This window comes from Oncorhynchus gorbuscha, linkage group LG04 (genome assembly GCF_021184085.1).
Source record: "Oncorhynchus gorbuscha isolate QuinsamMale2020 ecotype Even-year linkage group LG04, OgorEven_v1.0, whole genome shotgun sequence".
Classification (NCBI taxonomy): Eukaryota; Metazoa; Chordata; class Actinopteri; order Salmoniformes; family Salmonidae; genus Oncorhynchus; species Oncorhynchus gorbuscha.
In genome coordinates this window covers 40,825,014-40,848,021 of record NC_060176.1, presented here as the reverse complement: position 1 = coordinate 40,848,021, position 23,008 = coordinate 40,825,014, and the positions used below count along the sequence as shown (strand labels likewise).

Here is a 23,008-nt window from a genome sequence, read left to right as displayed (position 1 = left end):
GCTCCAGAGTCTGCAACACCACTAAGCAAGGGGCACCACTAAGATAACGGCACCATGAAGACTAAGGAGCTCTCCAAACAGGTCAGGGACAAAGTTGTGGAGAAGTACAGATCAAGGTTTGGTTATAAAAAAATACCCGCAACTTTGAACATCCCACGGAGCACCATTAAATCCATTATTTAAAAAATGGTAAGAATATGGCACCACAACAAACCTGCCAAGAGAGGGCCGCCCACCAAAACTCACAGACCAGGCAAGGAGGGCATTAATCAGAAAGGCTACAAAGAGACCAAATATAACCATGAAGGAGCTGCAAAGCTCCACAGCAGAGATTGGAGTATCTGTCCATGGGACCAGTTTAAGCAACAAACTCCACAGAGCTGGGCTTTACGGAAGTGGCCAGAAGAAAGAAAAATAAGCAACAACGTTTGGTGTTGGCCAACAGGCATGTGGGAGACTCACCAAGCATATGGAAGAAGGTACTCTGGTCAGATAAGACTAACATTGAGCTTTTTGGCCGTCAAAAAAGACACTATGTCTGGCGCAAACACCTCTCCTCCCCCAGGAACATCATCCCCACAGTGAAGCATGTTTGTGGCAGCATCATGCTGTGGGGATGTTTTTCCATCGGCAGGGACTGGGAAACTGGTCAGAAGTGAAGGAATGATGGATGACGCTAAATACAGGGAAATTCTTGAGGGAAACCTGTTTCAGTCTTCCAGAGATTTGAGACTGGGACTGAGGTTCACCTTCCAGCAGGACAATGAACTGAATCATACTGCTAAAGCTACACTTCAGTGGTTTAAGGGGAAACATTTAAATGTATTGGAATGGCCTAGTCAAAGCCAGACCTCAATCCAATTGAGAATATGTGGTATGACTTAAGATTGCTGTACACCAGCAGAACCCATCCAACTTGAAGGAGCTGGAGCAGTTTTGCCTTGAAGAATGGGCATAAATGCCAGTGGCTAGATGTGCCAAGCTTATAGAGACATACCCCAAGAGACTTGCAGCTGTAATTGCTACAAAAGGTGGCTTTACAACTCTTATTTCTTGTTTCTTTCACAGTAAAACATATCTTCCATCTTCAAAGTGGTAGGCATGTTGTGTAAATCAAAGTGATATACAACCCCCCCATTGCAACAAAACAAGAAGCATGCCAAGGGGGGGTGAATACTTTCACAAGCCACTGTACACAATAAAATGCATCATTATTCCTAAACTTCTATTACAGAGAATCAGACAAATTATGCTACCTTCCACATATTGGCTACTTTGCTCTTCAAGCCTGTCTCAAAATACAACACTGCTCCTTTAGAAATATGAAAAAGCACTTTACCTGACTCAATTTTTCAAAGATGGTTTGAAATGCACATGATTGCATCTCTTATATAAAGCAATCACTCCCCCATTGCTGACTACAAATAATCTATAACTGGGCTAATAACTCACTAACTAGCAAAGGATATGAACAGAAGTGCACGTGGCTACATTTAGCTCTCGCTTTGATCTCAAAACAAGTGTATCTACTCATGACGTGACTTTCCTTTATGTGATGAGTGTTATTTCTCATAGTTACCTACCATGTTTAATTGTTACCAGACTAAATTAAGCATGCAACAATTAACTCCGTAGGAATTTGGGGAACCATGGAGGAAGTTGTTTAACGAGTTTCATCTTCCGAATTAAACTGAGGAATATATACACAAGTCATATAAATCGATAAGTCACATAACCATTATTATTATTATTATTATTATCATTACCTCATATCAGTCTCATTCTGAATGTTGCAGACTTCTTGAAACTGCACAAACCTGAGTCTAACTGATCATTCCGTACCACACAAACTGATTTGATTATTTATTTACTAACAAACTAAATGATGACACACACACTTACTGATTTGAAACTTAATAAGATAAAACAGGTCCCTAGTGGACTAACACAATGACACTTGTTACAAAAGATGGAGAGTTAAAGAGAGACAGCACTTAGATACAGTCGGGAACTATGCTCACAGTAATCCTAATACCTTGCCCCGAACTGGTGCCCGTTTGGGTAAGAAGTAATGCATGTATTTACGTGTTGAAGGTCTTCATCGTGTATCTCTGTTGGACCCAGGCCTTCGTTAAAAGGGTTCTGCTTTGTGAAAAGGGTTCGATTGGGCCTTCTCCTTAGTTTGTTAGTGTAAGTCTCTGTATGTCCACAAGAGGTCACAATGTCCTTCTCCTTAGTTGTCTGTGTTTACTTTCACTCATTCTGGAAGAGTGGTCTTCTGAGGACAGCTAATCAGCTGTGTCGATGATCCCCAGAGTTGTGATGAGAGCAGTGTCGTCGACGATGATTTGAAGAGAATAACCGGATGGTCCTATTCACTTTCTTAGTTAGGGTTGAGTAGCTGTTCTAAGTACTGTAACATTGATTGTTAGAGGCTACTTTGTCTTCAACTTGTGTTGTTCTTTTAGGGTCGTGACCAATGGAGACCGAGCTGCAGCTTGTGGTCCCTCTGGTATGATAATTCTTAACTCAAGTCTTTTATACACTTGGGTTAAAAGAGGCATTTCTGTCATACTGACGGGCAAAACATCAAAAACTATGATCTCGTTAGGAATGTGATTTTAGATTTCTATCTTAACAAAATTATTATCTTCCTCTTTGATATTTCCTACACAGTGTAAAGGATGTAAACCTGATATACACAGTGTGAAAGCTCTTCTAGTTACAATATATTTTTGTTATATCACTTTTATATAATTTTTAATGACATGACCATGTATAAATTAATTTCCCATACTCCATCTCTCATCATACCCCACATTCGGATGTTGAAATATACTGTCCCAGTGTTCACTGTTGGACGTTAGAGTTTTTGGGCTGCAAAACCTTCCGTAACAAAGAGATTCCATTCACCAATACTAAAGACCAACAGGAGTTGTCTGCTGCCTACACCGCTTATTTATTTTTTATTTTACCTTTAACGAGGCAAGTCAGTTAAGAACAAATTCTTATTTTCAATGACGGCCTAGGAACGACCGATTTGTACCTTGTCAGCTCGGGGATTTGAACTTGCAACCTTCCGGTTACTAGTCCAATGCTCTAACCACTAGGCTGCCTTGCCGCTGTAAACATAGTCCAGTTCAAAGTGAAAGGTACAGATCCATATATGGTAATGGTATATTTGCAAATAGGCCTACTGCAGCTCTGATTGGTTACGACACACCGATCCGTGTAGAGTTTGGGCCTGTCATATCTGTCAATGCAATAGAATCTTACTCCGATGCATTCTGCTTACAACATATATATATATAGTTAGTTTTTCATACTCAATATGCATAATACAGTGCTCCTCTCTCATGCTGTGAGGGCATTCTCTGACGATGTTCTCTTGAGTACGCTTGTGAGAACGAGAATGTGGAGAATGCATAAAACATTACATTTGAGAAGCACTCGCACTCTCCCTCATGTATTACCTCATGCTTCACCTCCCCATTTACTGAACAGTCTTCCAGCCAGGACAATAGCAACAAGACAAAACAAGATATTCACAAAGCAAATAATAATAACTATTATAAGCTAGATATTTCAATCGTAATAATCTAACTAGCTTGCTAGTTAAACAGGCAAATATGACAAATTAATGTTATGCAAGGTAGATGTAAATATTTTTGGAGTACCTACCAATTCTTCGTGGCTAGCTAGCTAGATAGCCCTATTGACTTATTATGGGCTTGTGATCTACGGTATGTAGGCAGGTAAACATGCCAAAATTAACACAGCATGTATTTTTTAACATATCAAACATTTCATTCCGATGATGACGGAGTGTATATTCTCTCGCTTCAGCTCAAATAATGAAATAACTGTTGTCAAGAAATTTTACCACATTTTTTAAGTGGTTGCATTTTTTTTTTTTAATTGCATACTTTCCGTTGAAGCTTGCATTGATGCATGCTTCAAAATATGTAGAATTGGAGTACGCATTCGATAAGTGCCCATCATGCTCCATTTTGCATACTTGGACATACTCCAAACCTTCCATGCTCCAATTTGCCTGCTCAGAGCACGGTAGTATGCTTTTTGAGAAACACCCCAAGTCTTGCATAGTTCGTTTTGTTTCGGTATGTTGCATTGAAAGTGGCTAATATTGTGTTGATTCAATCACAATTACCACAGTAAAGGGAAATGGTGATAGTGTTAACAGGGAAAAGTCTAGAAAGTTGAGTGAAGTTCAAACTAGTGCTTCTCTGCGCAGGCAGATATTTAGTCTGCACGGCAGTCCTGAGGGAGAAGCTTAGAGGGAACATTGGGTGCACTTACATTCAGCATCTTTTGAATTTCGGAAGGAGAAGGGATATTTGGCCCAAAGGCTTGGTCAAGGCTTGCAACGAGACATGCTTTGTGGCTTTGGCTACTGTTTCTACACTATCAGTGAAACAGCAATGCATTGGCATTAGTAGGGATAAGTGAACATACCAAAATGGGGGGCGTGAGCGTCTCTCCTCTTCACTATGCATCTGCCATGTGAGTTCTCTACCAGCGGGTTGAGGCAGGGGCCGCAGTGTGAGCTGCCCGGCTGGCAGAAATGACGCCCTGCTCGGGCACAGTCTAAGCTCCGCGGGCATACTGAAGAAGACCCTGTGGAGATAGTAAGACACAGAGTAACATTAGTATTCACATCATTTGGATTTTAACGCCAGTCCACCTGCGCTAACAGTGAGAAGGCGAGCCCATCTCTTCCTGACTGTTGGTGCCTACGTCAGCAGACATTTTATTTTAACATGTTCCTGTAAAAATGCCAATCAAATGTATTGTCAATCAAAACACCAGTCTCTATGACAATACCCATTGAGGCTTCCACACAAATTGGACACGCACACACACTAGAGAACTAAGCATATAACATTATGCACAGAGGCATCTCATGAGTCTTATAGCCTAGCTATTATCAGGGTGCCTAAGGTGACAACGGAAGAGTGAGTGAAAAAGAGAGAAAATAGACAAAGGAAAAAATAGAATCATAATTACTGGTGCCTGACAGTACGTCATCTAATATAATACGCCTCTAGGCCAGCCCTACCACTCACTGAGCTACAGCTAATCAGAATAGATACTGCGTCCCAAATGGCACCCTATTTCCTGTGTAATGCACTCCTGTTTAAAAGAAAATATATATATATATTTTTCAACTTTATTTAACCAGGTAGGCTAGTTGAGAACAAGTTATCATTTGCAACTGCGACCTGGCCAAGATAAAGCATAGCAGTGTGAACAGACAACACAGTTACACATGGAGTAAACAATTAACAAGTCAATAACACTGTAGAAAAAAAGGGGAGTCTACATACAATGTGTGCAAAAGGCATGAGGAGGTAGGCGAATAATTACAATTTTGCAGATTAACACTGGAGTGATAAATGATCAGATGGTCATGTACAGGTAGAGATATTGGTGTGCAAAAGAGCAGAAAAGTAAATAAATAAAAACAGTATGGGGATGAGGTAGGTGCAAATGGGTGGGCTATTTACCAATAGACTATGAACAGCTGCAGCAATCGGTTAGCTGCTTAGATAGCTGATGTTTAAAGTTGGTGAGGGAGATAAAAGTCTCCAACTTCAGCGATTTTTGCAATTCGTTCCAGTCACAGGCAGCAGAGTACTGGAACGAAAGGCGGCCAAATGAGGTGTTGGCTTCAGGGATGATCAGTGAGATACACCTGCTGGAGCGCGTGCTACGGATGGGTGTTGCCATCGTGACCAGTGAACTGAGATAAGGCGGAGCTTTACCTAGCATGGACTTGTAGATGACCTGGAGCCAGTGGGTCTGGCGACGAATATGTAGCGAGGGCCAGCCGACTAGAGCATACAAGTCGCAGTGCTGGGTGGTATAAGGTGCTTTAGTGACAAAACGGATGGCACTGTGATAAACTGCATCCAGTTTGCTGAGTAGTGTTGGAAGCCATTTTGTAGATGACATCGCCGAAGTCGAGGATCGGTAGGATAGTCAGTTTTACTAGGGTAAGCTTGGCGGCGTGAGTGAAGGAGGCTTTGTTACGGAATAGAAAGCCGACTCTTGATTTGATTTTCGATTGGAGATGTTTGATATGAGTCTGGAAGGAGAGTTTGCAGTCTAGCCAGACACCTAGGTACTTATAGATGTCCACATATTCAAGGTCGGAACCATCCAGGGTGGTGATGCTAGTCGGGCATGCGGGTGCAGGCAGCGATCGGTTGAAAAGCATGCATTTGGTTTTACTAGCGTTTAAGAGCAGTTGGAGGCCACAGAAGGAGTGTTGTATGGCATTGAAGCTCGTTTGGAGGTTAGATAGCACAGTGTCCAATGACTGGTCACAATAAGTGCACTACATAGGGAATAGGGTGCCATTTGAGTCACAGCTTTCGTTTTAGCTGAGGATATACCTAGTCAGACATCTACTTCACTACTTCTCAGGAAAACCAGCCAAATTCCTCACTGTACCAAATCTCAGTCAGAGAAACCAAACTCCTCTGAAGTCTGAGGGCAGTCTTTAGTTTGTAGACTTTGTTATCTAAGGGTCAGAAATGATTCTGCAGGTTTAGGCTACGATGGAGGAGGTTGAAATCCTTCACTCTGATGTGAACAAAATATTAAACTACAGTATTACTTGACCGGTGTTTGATGTCGTTTTGGGGCCATGTTCATGTGGTCTCTGTCGCCACCTGACCGGTGTGTAGTGGGGTGGAGGTGGACAGGCTCTCTGGGCTGGGGGCCTATATGGGCCAGCAGGTGGGTGCTAAGACAAGGGAAAAGACTGTGCGGTTAGCTAAAGGCCCTTTTCTCATGGAATAGTAACCCTCACTGTGACCAGAACAGTGAGTGAGTCAGTCAGTCTGCCCAAGGCTCCTGTTGGGTTGTATGTTTGGTGTCATGTTGAGATAGGTGTTTTTACTGTTAGGCAGGCTGATTAAACTCCTAACCAACCAAATGACAGGCCCTGGTCAAAAGTAGTGTACTACATAGGCCAGGGAATAGCCATTTGGGAAGAATCCTTAGTCTTTGTGTGTGTGTGTGTGTGTGTGTGTGTGTGTGTGTGTGTGTGTGTGTGTGTGTGTGTGTGTGTGTGTGTGTGTGTGTGTGTGTGTGTGTGTGTGTGTGTGTGTGTGTGAGAGGTCTTGGCTGGGCTCGACTTAGCAAGGCTGTTAGAGGATTCATACAACCAGCCGTAGGCTTGTTCTTCTCTGCCTGCCAATGCTCTGTAAGCATTCAATAGGCTGAGGGAAGCAAATAATTCAAAGTAAACTAATCAATATTAATCCCTTACTGACTCTCCCCCCAAAAAGAAGTCAGCCAACCACTGAAACTCTAGGCTGCCGTGGTTGCCATAACGACTGCCATGGCAACAGACAGCGTGACATCAGGTGTGAGTCAAACTGTGAATGCAGAATCTGAGGATGGAGAGAAGGGGTGGGGGAAGGTGGGATTAAGACAAACTAAGATTAAGACGAACGATAGCGAGAAGAGAACATTTATTTTCAGTGGGTTAGTAAACTTTAAAGGACATAGTGTTTATTTTAAGTAGTAAACTATGCTCCAGTCTGCTTCTGATAAGTGTTATCAATGAGATATTCATGAGTTTTGACCCTGAAAAGCAAATACAAACCCTTGAATCTTATCTGAATGTAATTTTAAGGTAGCTAAAAAAAGCTAGTAATACTGACCTATAATTATTCTCCCTCATTCTCATTGTCTACGTCCCAAATTGCAGCCTATTTCGTCCAGGGCTCTGGTCAAAAGTAGTGCACTATGTAGGGAATAGGGTGCAATTTGGTACGCAAGTTCAGTTTTCCTGATCTGACTAATTAACTCAATATCTGGCCCAAATGGCTTGTTTCTGCACTTGACAAATCAGGCTTCTCAATTGGTTCTGACAGAGAGCAGATCTCCTGTAATCTTCATTCAGCACCAGCAGCCTATAATCCCCCCCCCATCTCATTTTCCTCAGAGCACGGTCTCTCAACAATATCCTCAGCAGCGTGACAAAAGAATAAAATTAAAATAACTACTTGAGATTACCCTGTAAACCATGTAATTAAAAATGACAAAAACATTGAAAGGAGAAAATAGGTTGTGAGGGGTATGAACAAACAACAAGACCCAGGTCTTTACAAAGCATCCATATCAACTAGTGATGGTCTTCCATAGGCAGCATCCAGCTGCTTGCCGCCTAAGCAGGCACAACCGACTACAAGTTTTCCATCATTCTCCACACCTATCCGTGGGTCAATAAATCCACAACTGACGCATATAACCAAATCCTCTCTGGGTACACTTGAGGTTGTCGCGTTCATCTGGCAGCACACATTGCGTCCCAAATGGCATCATATTCCTATCTAATGCTCTACTTTTGACCTAGTATTAAGGGAATAGGGTGCCATTTGGGAAGCGCTGTAGTCCATCTAGCAGCATACTGTATGCAAAACAGAAGACGTAAATGTAGTACTGCGATCTCTCCAACTCTACCAAACTGAGGTGAGTCAAGTAGACGGTCTCCTCCATTTTGATGTTAAGGGGTTTTATGCCTATGAACTGTCTGCCAAAGTTAATTCCATTTAAAACTACTGAAGACCTGGAATAGAAAAACAATGGCAATGATTTTATGGGAACTCCAATGAATTCATAAACAGAATTAAAATTTAACCCTTGTGTGGTGGGGGTCATGTTTTTTGTTATTCACCCAATGTTTGCAGGTCTCATAACCCAATAATGTTGTTGGACTTTCAAAACAATACAGCTATAGCAATTTACATAAAGACTTAAAATGTTGACATATTACAAGCAATATAGACAGCATACATGGTTAACATTTGCCATTTACCTCTGCTAGATCACATATATCAATAAAAGTGCTATCCCTTTAAAAACATATATAAATAATCAAGACATGGGTGGAATAAAATCATGATTATATTCAACAAATATAAATGCAAAAGTTATCACTATTGATGTTTTTTGCTTTGAAATGAACAAAGCGGAAGGACAACATGACAAACGTGTTGTACGCCGAGACGTTGAAGAATATCAAACGGCCAGCGTAGGGTTCTTCTTTTGCACCTGTAGCCAGTCACCAGCTTGTCTAAATTGTCCACCCCTCCTTTTATGGTTTTGTAATGTTACGTACTGCTCCTACCATCGTCGGCTTCCTCGAGGAGCTCCTGTCCCAACTTGTGCAATGTAAAAACGTGTGATGTTGTGATGTTGTGGCCATGGAGTCCCTGTGTCACATCCAGGACAACCCACATCCCTTGGTTCTTCTCAGGGGCTCCTCCATCTAACTGCCACGTATACCCTTGCAAGTTCCACGCATATGATGAAGCAGCAACACAGGCAGCTCAGATCTTGATTCCATATTTTGTGGGTTTAGACAGTATGTACCGCTTGAAGGGGCAACTGCCCCTATATGGCAGAAGCTGCTCAGCAACAGTAACATTGGCCCCAGGGTTGTAAAAACAAGGGAAGGCGGTCCACCCACTTGTCCCACACTGACCTGATTGCAGCTAACTTGTCTCTCTGCAGCCGATGTTCTTCACATAAAATGAGCAAAGGCCAATGTGTCTCAAGTTGAAAAAATAATTACATTATCATTTTTCTTTCAGTAAACATTTAAAATGGGCCCCACGGACACCACATAAGGGTTAATTGACTCAAATTAAAATGGTATGACTATGGGGATTATCAGAGCACTACGGCACGGTACGGTCTACGGCACGTGCGATAGCTCCTCCACAACCTGCCACCTATTAGGGCTGGTGATCCTCAGGGCTAGGCAGGCTGTGAGGTCAGATAGCTAGCTGTACGCTTCTGTCAGAGGCCAGACATTGAGCCCCGTGTACCTAGTGCACTGAAGGGTGGCGACCGGGGGCGCTAATCTGAAAACATGACAGGCAGTGTCCTGTCATGTCATTTACAAATAAAAGACTCTGCCTCGATCAAGCTGTCTGTCTATCCGTTTGAGGGATGTCAACAGGAAGAGTCCAGACTGATTAGCATCCTCTTTTAGGCTAATTGTTTAGTATTAAGACTTAAGTATGTCCCAAATGGCACCCTATTTCCCATATAGTGCACTATTTTTGACCAGTGCCCTAATGCACTATATAGGGAATACTAGGATTCCATTTGGGACACATCCTTACAGTCTTCCAGAGGGTGTTATAGAAAAGACAGTTCTATATTGGGCCCTTGGCTCACTTCTGCTCCATCTGTTTAGAGACATTTTCTGTTTACCATCAAACAGCCCGTTCGAGTGATGCGTGCGCATCCCAACATCAAAAAGCGCTGTAGCGGGATAGCTAACACTGATGTCGGGACCTTGACTAATTTAACAGTGAGTTAGTGATGTCCATATTAACACGCAAGAATGTTGGCTATAGCTCTGTTCAACAAGTACATTCATCTTCTGGCTTTATCTCTATAATTAACAAATATATAAAACGCAACAATTTAAAATATTTTATTGAGTTACATTTTATGTAAAGAAATCAGTCAACTGACATAAATTCATTAGGCCTTAATCTATGGATTTCACATGACTCGACAGGGGTGCAGCCATGGGTTGGTCTGGGAGGGTATAGCCAGGCCCAGCCAATCAGAATGAGTTTTTCCCCACAGAAGGGCTTTGTTACAGACAGAAACACTCCTCAGCGTCCCTCCCCTGATCCCACAGGTGAAGATGCCAGATATGGAGGTCCTGGCTTGGTTACACGTGGTCTGCGGTTGTGAGGCCGGTTGGACGTACTGTCAACATTTAGCATCTACTTTTATGTTTTTTCCATGACCAAACATCTCTCTAGCTTCCCTTTATTTCACAATAAGCCTTTTAAGCCCAATGGTCCCTCAACTTCGGACAATTCGGGAACTCTCCATCTCTCTTTAAACCCAACCTGCCTTCCCCCATTTTCCCTATGCTGCTTCCTTCACTTGTTCTTCTCCTGATTTGATAACATCTAGACTCAGTAGCGTTTAAATTTGTATTTTTATTTTTTAAATGTAAGTGTTGTGGTGTACCGTTTTTTCTACCTCTTTAATGTAATGCTGTCCTCCTGCTTACTCTGGGGTTCAGACTGAATGCAGTGGTAAACGTGCTGCTCACAATTAACAGCAGCAACATGGACCTGGTAAATAGACAAGAAATGTGTTGATATAGCTGCGTTTAGGCATGGCTTCCTTGTTTTGAGTATGTTTAGTGCGTTTCTCATTCTGCTGGAGCGGACCTAGTATTTTATATAAAACCTACCTTCCTTGTCCAGTTTTTCCATTTCTAACTCATCCACCAAAATATACTGTTTTTACATGCCATTTGTGCTGGTCTAATTCCTAAAATGGAAAAGCATAAGAATCTGTGCGCTCTCGGAGAGTAATAATGCTTCATATGGTGCTTCTGGATGTCCCAGGTTTGTGGCATTGATTAATAAATCATTTAATGTTTACTTAAAAATTCAGATTTTTATATGTTATGTATAAAAGGGATACACTCAGAGAGTTTATTAGAGACACCCATCTAGTACTGGGTCAGACCCCACTTTTCCTTCAGAACTGCCTGAATTATTTGGGGCATTCTAAAAAGGTGTCGGAAACGTTCCACAGGGATGTTGGTCCATGCTGACATGATGGCATCACGCAGTTGCTGCAGATTGGAAGGCGGTACATTCATGCTGCTTACAGCCCATTCAATCTTATCCCAAATATGATCTATTGAGTTGAGGTCTGGAGACTGAGCAGGCCACTCAAGAAAACTGATCTCGCGGTCATGTTCCAGGCGATGTTGTTCCCCTCCTCAATTGTCCAGTGTTGATGATTGCGTGCCCAATGAAGCTGATTTAGCTTATTTTTAGCTGATAGGAGTGGAACCCGGTGTGGTCAAGACAAGGATCAACAAGTTGTGCGTTCCGAGATGTCGTTCTGCACACCACTCTTGTACTACTCCGTTATTTTTCTGTTTGTGGCCCATCTGTTAGCTTGCACGAGTTTTGCCATTCCGCCCTATACTCAACAAGCTGTTTTGCCCACAGGACTGCCCCCCGACTGGATGTTTTTTGTTTTTGTCGCACCATTCCCGGTAAACCCTAGACACTGTCGTGCATGAAAAGCCCAGGAGTTTAGCCGTTTGAGACACTGGATCAGGCACTTGGCAACAATGATCATACCACGCTCAAAGTTGCTTAGTCACAATGTCCTATTCTATCAATCAATCGAACATCACCTGAATGCTTCAATGCCAGTCTGCCTACTTTACCAACCTGCCCTCCAAATACACCCCTGCTGTCTTCAACCAGGATCTCAGCGATCACGGTCTCATTGCTTGCGTCCGTAATGGGTCTGCGGTCAAACGACCACCCCTCATCACTGTCAAACGCTCCCTAAAACACTTCAGCGTGCAGGCCTTTCTAATCGACCTGGCCCGGGTATCCTGGAAGCATATTGACCTCATTCCATCAGTAGAAGATGCCTGGTTATTCTATAAAAGTGCTTTCCTCACAATATTAAATAAGCATGCCCCATTCAAAAAAATGTAGAACCAGGAAAAGATATAGCCTGTAGTTCACTCCAGACCTGACTGCCCTTGAAAAGCACAAAAACATCCTGTGGCGTACTGCATTAGCATCGAATAGTCCCCGCGATATGCAACTTTTCATGGAAGTTAGGAACAAATATACACATGCAGTTAGGAAAGCAAAGGCTAGCTTTTTCAAACATAATTTTTCATCCTGCAGCACAAACTCTAAAAAGTTCTGGAACACTGTAAAGTCCATGGAGAATAAGAGCACCTCCTCCCAGCTGCCCACTGCACTGAGGCTAGGAAACACTGTCGCCACCGATAAATCCACGATAATTGAGAATTTCAATAAGAATTTTTCTACGGCTGGCTACCTCTACCCTGGTCAACAGCCCTGCATCCCCCACAGCAACTTGCCCAAGCCTCCCCATTTCTCCTTCACCCAAATCCAGATAGCTGATGTTCTGAAAGAGCTGCAAATCAGCAGGGCTAGACAATCTGGACCCTCTCTTTCTAAAATTATGAGCTGAAATTGTTGCAATCCCTATTACTAGCCTGTTCAAAAGATTGAAGAGGGAGATGACAGTGTCAGCTTTCCAAAGGGGGAGACACTCTAGACCCAAACTGCTACAGACCTATATCTATCCTATCCTGCCTTTCTAAGGTCTTCGGAAGACAAGTTAACAAACAGATCAACGACCATTTCGAATCCCCACCGTACCTTCTCCGCTATGCAATCTGGTTTCCGAGCTGGTCATGGGTGCACCTCGATAAGAGACAAGAGACAATACTGTGCAACTGTATTCATAGACCTGGCCAAGGCTTTCGACTCGGTCAATCACCACATTCTTATCGGCAGACTCAACAGCCTTGGTTTCTCAAATGGCTGCCTCGCCTGGTTCACCAACTACTTCTCAGACTGAGTTCAATGTGTCAAATCGGAGGGCCTGTTGTCCAGACCTCTGGCAGTCTCTATGGGGGTGCCGCAGGGTTCAATTCTTGGGCCGACTCTTCTCTGTATACATCAATCATGTCGCTCTTGCTGCTGGTGATTCTCTGATCCACCTCTATGCAGATGATACCATTCTGTCTACTTCTGGCCTTTCTTTGGACACGGTTTAATTAACCTCCAGAGAGCTTAAATGCCATACAACTCTCCTTCCGTGACCTCCAACTGCTCTTAAATGCAAGTAAAACTAAATGAAAGCTCTTCAACCGTTCGCCCGTCCAGCATCACTACTTTGGACGGTTCTGACTTAGAATGTGTAGACAACTACAAATACCTAGGTGTCTGGTTAGACTGTAAACTCTCCTTCCAGACTCATATTAAGCATCTCCAATCCAAAATTAAATCTAGAAATCGGCTTCCTATTTCGCAACAAAGCATCCTTCACTTATGCTACCAAATATACCCTCGTAAAACTGACTATCCTGCCGATCCTGGACTTTGGCGATGTCATTTACAAAATAGCCTCCAACACTCTACTCAGCAAATTGGATGCAGTCTTATGTTAAGGGAATTTTTATCAATAATGACTAATTATGTATACATTTCAATCAGGACTGACTAATCAGAATACTATTATGTTACTGTATATGTACTAATCAGAATACTATTATGTTACTGTATATATATGAATTTTCCTTTTAATCCTAGTACTGAATATAATGTGTGTAAATATAATCAAGAATTAGAACAATGACTGTCTGTTCCTTGGTAGAAATGAATTAACTATATCGCCAGACCTTGGCTCTAGGTGAGGTGGGAAAGCTTGAGAACTATAGAGCCTTTCTACCAGTGTCAAGAAGAGACGGAACATTTAGAAAACGCTTTTTTCCGTCATTTTCAGTTTATAACCTGTGGTAAAATGTGTAAGGAGCAGTACTCTCGTGAATAAAAGCTGCTGTTTGACTTCAAGACTGGGCTCTGTCCATTTTTATAAAATAAGGGTCATACAAATCCTTATGAATTGACAGAGTGTTTAATTTTAATTGGGTATTAAAAGAGGAATTTAATTCCTGCAACAGTCTTATCACAGTGCCATCCGTTTTGCCCCCAAAGCCCGATATACTATCCACCACTACGACCTGTATGCTCTCGTTGGCTGGCCTTCATATCCGTCGCCAAACCCACTGACTCCAGGTAATCTATAAGTCGTTGCTAGGTAAAGCCCCACCTTAGCTCACTGTTCACCATAGAAGCACCCACCCGCAGCACGCACTCCAGCATGTATATTTCACTGGTCACACCCAAAGCCAATTTCTCCTTTGGCCGCCTTTCCATCCAGTTCTCTGCTGCCAATGACTGGAACGAACTGCAAACATCACTGAAGCTGAAGACTCAGATCTCCCTCCCTAGCTTTAAGCACCAGCTGTCAGAGCAGCTCACTGCACATAGCCAATCTGTAAATAGCCCATCCAACTACTTCATCCCCATACTGTATTTATTCATTTTGCTCCTTTGCACCCCAGTACTACTACTTGCACACTCATCTTCTGCACATCTATCACCCCAGTGTTTAATTTGCCATACTGTAATAATTTCGCCACTATGGCCTACTTATTGCCTCACCCCCCCTTATCCTATCTCACTTGCACACACTGTATATAGACTTTCTCTATTGTATTATTGACTGTATGTTTGTTTATTCCATGTGTAACTCCGTGCTGTTGTTTGTGTCGCACTGCTTTGCTTTATTTTGGCCAGGTCGCAATTGTAAATGAGAACTTGTTCTCAACTAGCCTACCTGGTGAAATAAAACATTTAAAAAAGAATCATATAACAAGCCATGACTCACTGTCTGTAGGTGCGGCCCATTTTCAAGAATGGATGGCGTACCTAAAACTGGCCGGTGAGTATGTATTGTTTACCATTTTGATTTCTTTAAAAACAATCGTTGGAGTTCAGGTGTTGGACCTGATAGATGGGTGACTAGGTGCATATTTCTCAAATAAATATGCTTATTCATTTATGATTGTGGATAGATGTGTTGAGTGTTAAACTGGCTTATAATCTGCAACAGTACATGTCAACAATTTACTTCGGAATTGCTTTAATACAGCAGTCCATTCTATTACCACGAATTGAAAGAGATTTCCCCTTGTTCATATAGTTGTCAGAAATGATAAGGCATTAAATCAAGACCTCCACCGGCTGAAGGAGAAAAGGATCTGATAAAATAAAAGGTATGTTGCTAATATCACCTAGGTTGGTAGCTGGCTACTTATATTGCTGCTTTGTAAAAACTAGCCTACTATTCATGGCACATTATACATATCTGAATGCTACTAGGATAGTCTTCTGTACGAGACCAAAAGGATGAATAAAAACAAATTAGTTAAAATATGGAAGAGTAATGTTAAAATGTTCAATATATCTTTTGTTTTGGATCATGGTAACTGGCTAGCTACATGACAGCTATAGTGTCAGCTAGAGATGAAGTGCAGGAGCTTGCAGGGATTTGTAGTCTTGTATGATGTCTACTTTGATGCTAATTTGCATTTTTGAAATCAGAGTAAATAGAGCCGAATATATTGATAAAAGCCACATTGTCCGAGGGAGATTTACATGGATATCAAAACATCACACCAGGGTAAGCTTACACCAAAGACAGCCCACGCACTCTCACCACTGGTGTCCCCCAGGGCTCTGTTCTAGGCCCTCTCCTATTCTCGCTATACACCAAGTCACTTGGCTCTGTCATAACCTCACATGGTCTCTCCTATCATTGCTATGCAGACGACACACAATTCATCTTCTCCTTTCCCCCTTCTGATGACCAGGTGGCGAATCGCATCTCTGCATGTCTGGCAGACATATCAGTGTGGATGACGGATCACCACCTCAAGCTGAACCTCGGCAAGACGGAGCTGCTCTTCCACCCGGGGAAGGACTGCCCGTTCCATGATCTCGCCATCACGGTTGACAACTCCATTGTGTCCTCCTCCCAGAGCGCTAAGAACCTTGGCGTGATCCTGGACAACACCCTGTCGTTCTCAACTAACATCAAGGCGGTGGCCCGTTCCTGTAGGTTCATGCTCTACAACATCCGCAGAGTACGACCCTGCCTCACACAGGAAGCGGCGCAGGTCCTAATCCAGGCACTTGTCATCTCCCGTCTGGATTACTGCAACTCGCTGTTGGCTGGGCTCCCTGCCTGTGCCATTAAACCCCTACAACTCATCCAGAACGCGGCAGCCCGTCTAGTGTTCAACCTTCCCAAGTTCTCTCACGTCACCCCGCTCCTCCGCTCTCTCCACTGGCTTCCAGTTGAAGCTCGCATCCGCTACAAGACCATGGTGCTTGCCTACGGAGCTGTGAGGGGAACGGCACCTCAGTACCTCCAGGCTCTGATCAGGCCCTACACCCAAATAAGGGCACTGCGTTCATCCACCTCTGGCCTGCTCGCTTCCCTACCACTGAGGAAGTACAGTTCCCGCTCAGCCCAGTCAAAACTGTTCGCTGGTCTGGCTCCCCAATGGTGGAACAAACTCCCTCACGACGCCAGGACAGCGGAGTCAATCACCACCTTCCGGAGACACCTGAAACCCCACCTCTTTAAGGAATATCTAGGATAGGATAAAGTAATCCTTCTCATCCCCCCCCCCCCTTAAAATATTTAGATGCACTATAGTAAAGTGGCTGTTCCACTGGATGTCATAAGGTGAATGCACCAATTTGTAAGTCGCTCTGGATAAGAGCGTCTGCTAAATGACTTAAATGTAAATGTTAAATGTTATTTGAAGTGTTTCTAAAATCCACAATAAATAAAATAAAAAAGGTGGAAAAACAATTGGAACCATTTCAGTGTTTGACCGCTAGGTTTTATGGGTATTATAACGCGTCCAATGTGGAGCTCAATAGTCCCATATAGTAGCCGACTAAACTCCACATGATTTATGATGCAGAACAATGTGTGTAATTGCAGGCTATTCTGGGGGTGCTGAAATCAATTGTGTTTTTAATTTTAAAAAATGCAATTTTATGTGACGTGGGCGCTTCAGTCAGTCCACACTAGTCGACGCTCAACTCCAGTTGTAAATCGTTGTAAAAAAAAAAAAATTGGCTATATAGTTGAGCCATGATAATCTGCTTTACTTTTCTATTCACACAGTAAGAGAAAAAGCCTCACTGCTTGTCTCCTGTCTTGTCATATGAAATGAGTAAATGTCATTATGTATTGAATTGAAAATCACAGATTTCCCTTTTTCAGTCTGGCTCCCTTCTAACTCTGGTCGATGGCATATGGGTGTAATGACACAAGCCAGTTATGCATATATTAGTGATCTATTCCCTATTGATAGCAGGACACAATGCATTTGAGACAGAGAAATGTTTGCACCTGAAACTAAAACTAGTCATCTCCAGATGCAATTTCCAACAATCTGGTGGCCAGTTGACGTGGCAATCTGGGATTCAAACAGCTAAAAGTTGTGCACAAATAAATAGGGTGCCGTTTGGGAGGGACAAAGGACACCGTGGCAACAGAAATATGAGTCATACTGCAGCTCAATGCTCTAATAATATTATGTCACATTTCCTCAAAATGTTCTCTGAAATAGGCAACTGCTTGCCCTCTGTGTCTAGTGGCCATGGTCAGAAGTTTATTTGTAGGGCAGGGTCCCCCAACTGGTTTAATTTGACCCCCCCAGTTTATAAAAAATTAATGTGTTGGTCCCATTTTCATGAGCTGAAATAAAAGATCAAGGAAATCTTCAATAAACACAAAAAGCTTCTATCAAATGCTGTGCACAAATCTGTTTACATCCCTGTTAGTGAGCATTTCAAAATAATCCATCCACATGACAGGTGTAGCATATCAAGAAGCTGATTAAACGGCATGATCGTCACACATGTGCACCTTGTACTGGGGACAATATAATTCCACTCTAAAATGTGCAGTTTTGTCACACAACACCAAAGCGGTCTCAAGTTGAGGGAGTGTGCAATTAGCTTTCTGACTGCAGGAATGTCTACCAGAGCTGTTGCCAGAGATGTAATGTTCATTTATCTCCCATAAACTGCCTCCAACAGCCATTGAAGAGGAGTGGGCATTTATATTTTTCTTCAGTGTATATTATTTTTTGCATTTTCATTGTTGGACATGGAATACAAAGAAATAAAAAATAAATACTAAGTGATTTTAATTAAAATACAAGGATTTTGCTACACCCGCAATAACATCTGCTAAATGTGTGTGACCAATTAAATTGATTTGAATAGTGAAAATCTGTCCCCAAGTATTCCCACACAGAGAGACGTGATCGTATACAAATATAAGCAAGGTTTGAAATGACTATGTTTTAGTCAAATACATCTGTTTGGGCTTCTTGTGGTCAATTTGCAGTGTAATAATTATTTGTAGTCAAGTTCCAGTCCACCGACTAAAAAAAAAAAGGAATCAGCCAGTAGCTGAATTTAGTTGATGATCCCTGGTAGAGTCTGAAGTAACCTCGTCCCAAAGCTCAATTTCTACCACATAAAGGGAAAGCCGGCTGGGGACAAGATTAGGTCTGAAGTATTGTACATAGAACTGTAATTATCTCTATGGTAGAAATTGAATATATCCATTACAACAATGTCCAGTAGTGAGTGTGATCTCCCCTGAGAGAACCTACAGGTGTGAACCCATGTGAACCATTGAAGGTCATTGAGACCCCCCCCCCCCCAGTCTGTTGTATTATAGATATCCTCAGCTGCCTGGCAGATGTTTCCTTTCCACACAACCTAATCCTTAAATTCAATTTCTCCCCTGTGACATTCTGCACAGCTATACAAGGACACAACAAGTCTACCTTGCATATGGCAATCACTGAACTGGATTGACCTGGTAAGCCACATGCAAGGTGAACTTCTTATGTCCTTGTTTAGCCGTGCCGAATGTTACAGGAGAGCAGATAAATGTTTTTTAGGCAGAAATGTGTAAAGATATGACAAAAACAAGTTTATTCTGTCCTTAATTAATGCACTTCACATTATTTTACCTCCGTTAATCCAGACTGCGCATGCAAACTGACACGCACTTAAAATAATTAGTATGGATAAACAGAGTAGTAGTACCCTTATGTTTCTGGTACTGAAAACACAAATATAATGTCCATCTGGTTACTGCAATGTTGATTTACTGATCAACATTAAAATGTTAAAGCAAACAGATTCAGGTGATACAGAATACAGTTTAGGCTGATTAATGATTTTTTCTATACACTAATATCCCTGCTTTAAATGATGAAGGGACTGACTAAAATAGAATGGATTCAAATTATTACCATTGATCAGTGTTGTTTGACAGCGGCCGGGAATGAGTTAGGCTTCTATTCCAGTGCCTGAGTGGCTATATTATTAGAAATGATCCCTCAACCTTAATTTGAGGACGTGTAAATGCAATTACCTTCATATGATATGAGCATTTATGGGAATGGAACACTGCAATGGAAAATCTTTGTTGCGTAAAGTAAGTATCTTTCGTAAATAGTAATCTATGATTCAAAGTACTTTGGTTTAGTCCTCTTCAGAAAACAAAAAGGAGAAATCAAGAGCGAAGATGGTATTAGACATGGCAAGTGTCCTCTTAGTGATTTATGTTTATTTTTTAAGTACTCCTAGAAATACAGGACATAGGGTAACGTGGGGTGACTAGCCCTTCCTGTCCAATTGATGACATAAAAAAGCAATGTTTGCAGAAGAAAAATGGTATGTAGTTGATGGGCATGCTTAGGCAAACAAACTATGAAGGGAAATAAGTGGCTATTGTTTACACTTCATAGTTAATTAATTAATGCATTTTGTTAAAAAAAATTTTTTTAGAAAAGAGGCATTTTCCCCCCCCACGATTGTGGTAACGTACAGGAACTCAAGTCCTTTTGTTCTCCCGATCTAGAATGGTGACCGCATTACCTCCAGAGATAATTATATTTGGTTATAGTCACTGTGGTGTATATTACCCCCCAAGCTGACACCACGACGTCTCCAGAAACTACACTGGATTTTGTGCAAACTGGAAACCATAAATCCAGAGGCAGCATTTATTGTAGCTGGCGACTTTAATCAAATAATTCTGAGGATAAAGCTCCCGAAATTCTATCAACACATGTTCTCTGCTACACACGGAGAGAAGACTCTCGACCATTGTTTCTCTTGCTTCCAGGATGGCTACAAGGCCCTTCCCAGCCCTCCCTTCCACCAAATGAGATCAAGCCTACATCCTGCTTCTCCCCGCCCATAGGCAGAAACTTAAGCATGAGGCAGCCGTGGTAAAGACTGTTCAACGTTGGTCTGACCAGTCGGAATCTATGGTTCAAGATTGTTTTGATCAGGGGGACTGGTCACTTTTGGGAATAGTATCGAAATATACTATGACTCAGTGACTAGGTTCATCAGGAAATGCATAGAGGATGTTGTTCCTACTGTTCTACCTACGATTAGAACTGATCTATCCACGGTTTTTGGTTTGGATAACAAAATTTGTGCAAAACTGAAAGCGCGAACCACCGCATTGAACCATGGCAGGGTGACTGAGAACATGGCCATGTACAAACAGACCAGCTACGACCTCCTTAAGCCAAAATGACAGTACATGGACAAAGTGGAGTCCCAATTCAACAGCTCAGACATGAGAAACGTGGCAGGGACTCCAGGCACTCAAGTACAATAAAGGGAAAGCCTGCCACGATGTGGACACCGACGCCTCTCTCTGGGACAAGCTAAACACCTTCACCCGCGTCGAGGAAAACACAGAGCCGCCGATGTGGGCTCCTGTCACTCACGAGGACTGTGTGCTCCCGATCTCCGTGGCTGACGCGAGTAAGCCATTTAAGCGTGTTATCCATCGCAAGGCTGCCAGCCCAGACGGTATCCCAAGCCACGTCCTTGGAGCATGTGAAGACCAGCTGGCTGGAGTGTTTGTGGACATATTCAAATCTCTCCTTATCCCAGTCCGTTGTCCCCATTTGCTTTAAAATGTCCACTATTGTTCCTGTATCCAAGAAAGCAAAATGTAACTGAACTAAATGACTATCGCCCCTTGGCACACACTTCTGTCATCATGAAGTGCTTTAAAAGGCTAGTTAAGAATCATTTTTACCTCCACCTCACCCAACACCCACTACAATTTGCATACCATGGCGCGGGGAGCTGCTACCGGAGGGCTGGTGTGTGGAGGTGGCACAGGATGGGCTAGACCGTGAAGGCGTACTGGAGATCTTGAGAGCAGTGTTGGCACAGGACGTGCAAGGCTAGGGATGTGCACAGGAGGCCTGGTGCGTGAGGCTGGCACCAACTTCACCAGCCGACTAACACGCACCTCAGGACGAGTATGGAGCGCTGACCCAGGTGCCATCAAATCTCCAACACGTTCCGTCGGGCTTATTCCATGCAAAAAGCACCAACACAGCAACTCCCTCATTTCTCTCTCCTCCAATTTCCCCATTAACTCCTTCACAGTCTCTGCTTCGCTCACCTCCAACACCGGCTCTGGTTCTGGTCTCCTCCTTGGCTCGTCACGATAAACAGGGAGAGTTGGCTCAGGTCTGACTCCTGACTCTGCCACACTCTCCCTGAGCCCCCCCCCCCAATACATTTTTGGGGCTGACTCTCATGCCTCCTTCCGCGTCGCCGTGCTGCCTCCTCATACCAGCGCCTCTCCCCTTTTTGCGCCTCTCCCCTTTTCCGCCTCCAGTTCTTCCTTGGGGCGGCGATATTCTCCAGGCTGGGACCAGGGTCCTTTACCGTCCAGTTCTTCCTCCCATGTCCATTTCTCCAGGTGGTGCAGCCTCTCCCACTGCAGCTGCTGCTGCTCCTGCTGCTGCTGCTGCCTCTGTTGCCTCTCCTGTGGCTCCTGCCTGTTAACACGCTGCTTGGTCCGTGTTTGGTGGGTGATTCTGTAACGGTTTTCTAGGTGTGGTGAAGGAGAGTCGGACCAAAACGCAGCGTGTAGATTACAATTCATGTTTAATGAAAAAACACACGTAAACACGAATCAATACAAAAAAACAAACGTAACGAAAACCGAAACAGCCTAAACTGGTGCAAACTAACAGTAGATAGTTACAAGGACACTAAGGACAATCACCCACAAAACAACCATGGCTGCCTAAATATGGTTCCCAATCAGAGACAACGATAAACACCTGACTGATTGAGAACCACTCCAGACAGCCATAGACTCTGCTAGATCACCCCACTAGCTACAATCCTACTATATACCAAAACCCCAAGACATTTACATTACATTACATTTAAGTCATTTAGCAGACGCTCTTATCCAGAGCGACAAAACACACCACAATACAAAAACCCCATGCCACACCCTGGCCTGACCAAATACATAAAGATAAACACAAAATACTTCGACCAGGGCGTGACAGCCCTATCCCACTTGGACAAGAGGAATACCTACCATACCGTTCAAAAGTTTGGGGTCACTTAGAAATTTCCTTGTTTTGTAAAAGAAAAGCACATTTTTTGTCCATTAAAAAAAA

General features: G+C 42.9%; 1 protein-coding gene across 1 annotated transcript in view; it reads right to left on the bottom strand.

The window, feature by feature from the left end:
- Positions 1–23,008, bottom strand: part of LOC124034067 (neural proliferation differentiation and control protein 1-like) — a 55,590-nt gene that overhangs the window by 16,588 nt on the left and 15,994 nt on the right. Inside the window, exon 2 of the mRNA XM_046346783.1 lies at positions 4,477–4,638. Within this exon, the coding sequence (XP_046202739.1) occupies positions 4,477–4,638 (162 nt within the window). The remainder of the gene's footprint in view (positions 1–4,476; positions 4,639–23,008) is intronic.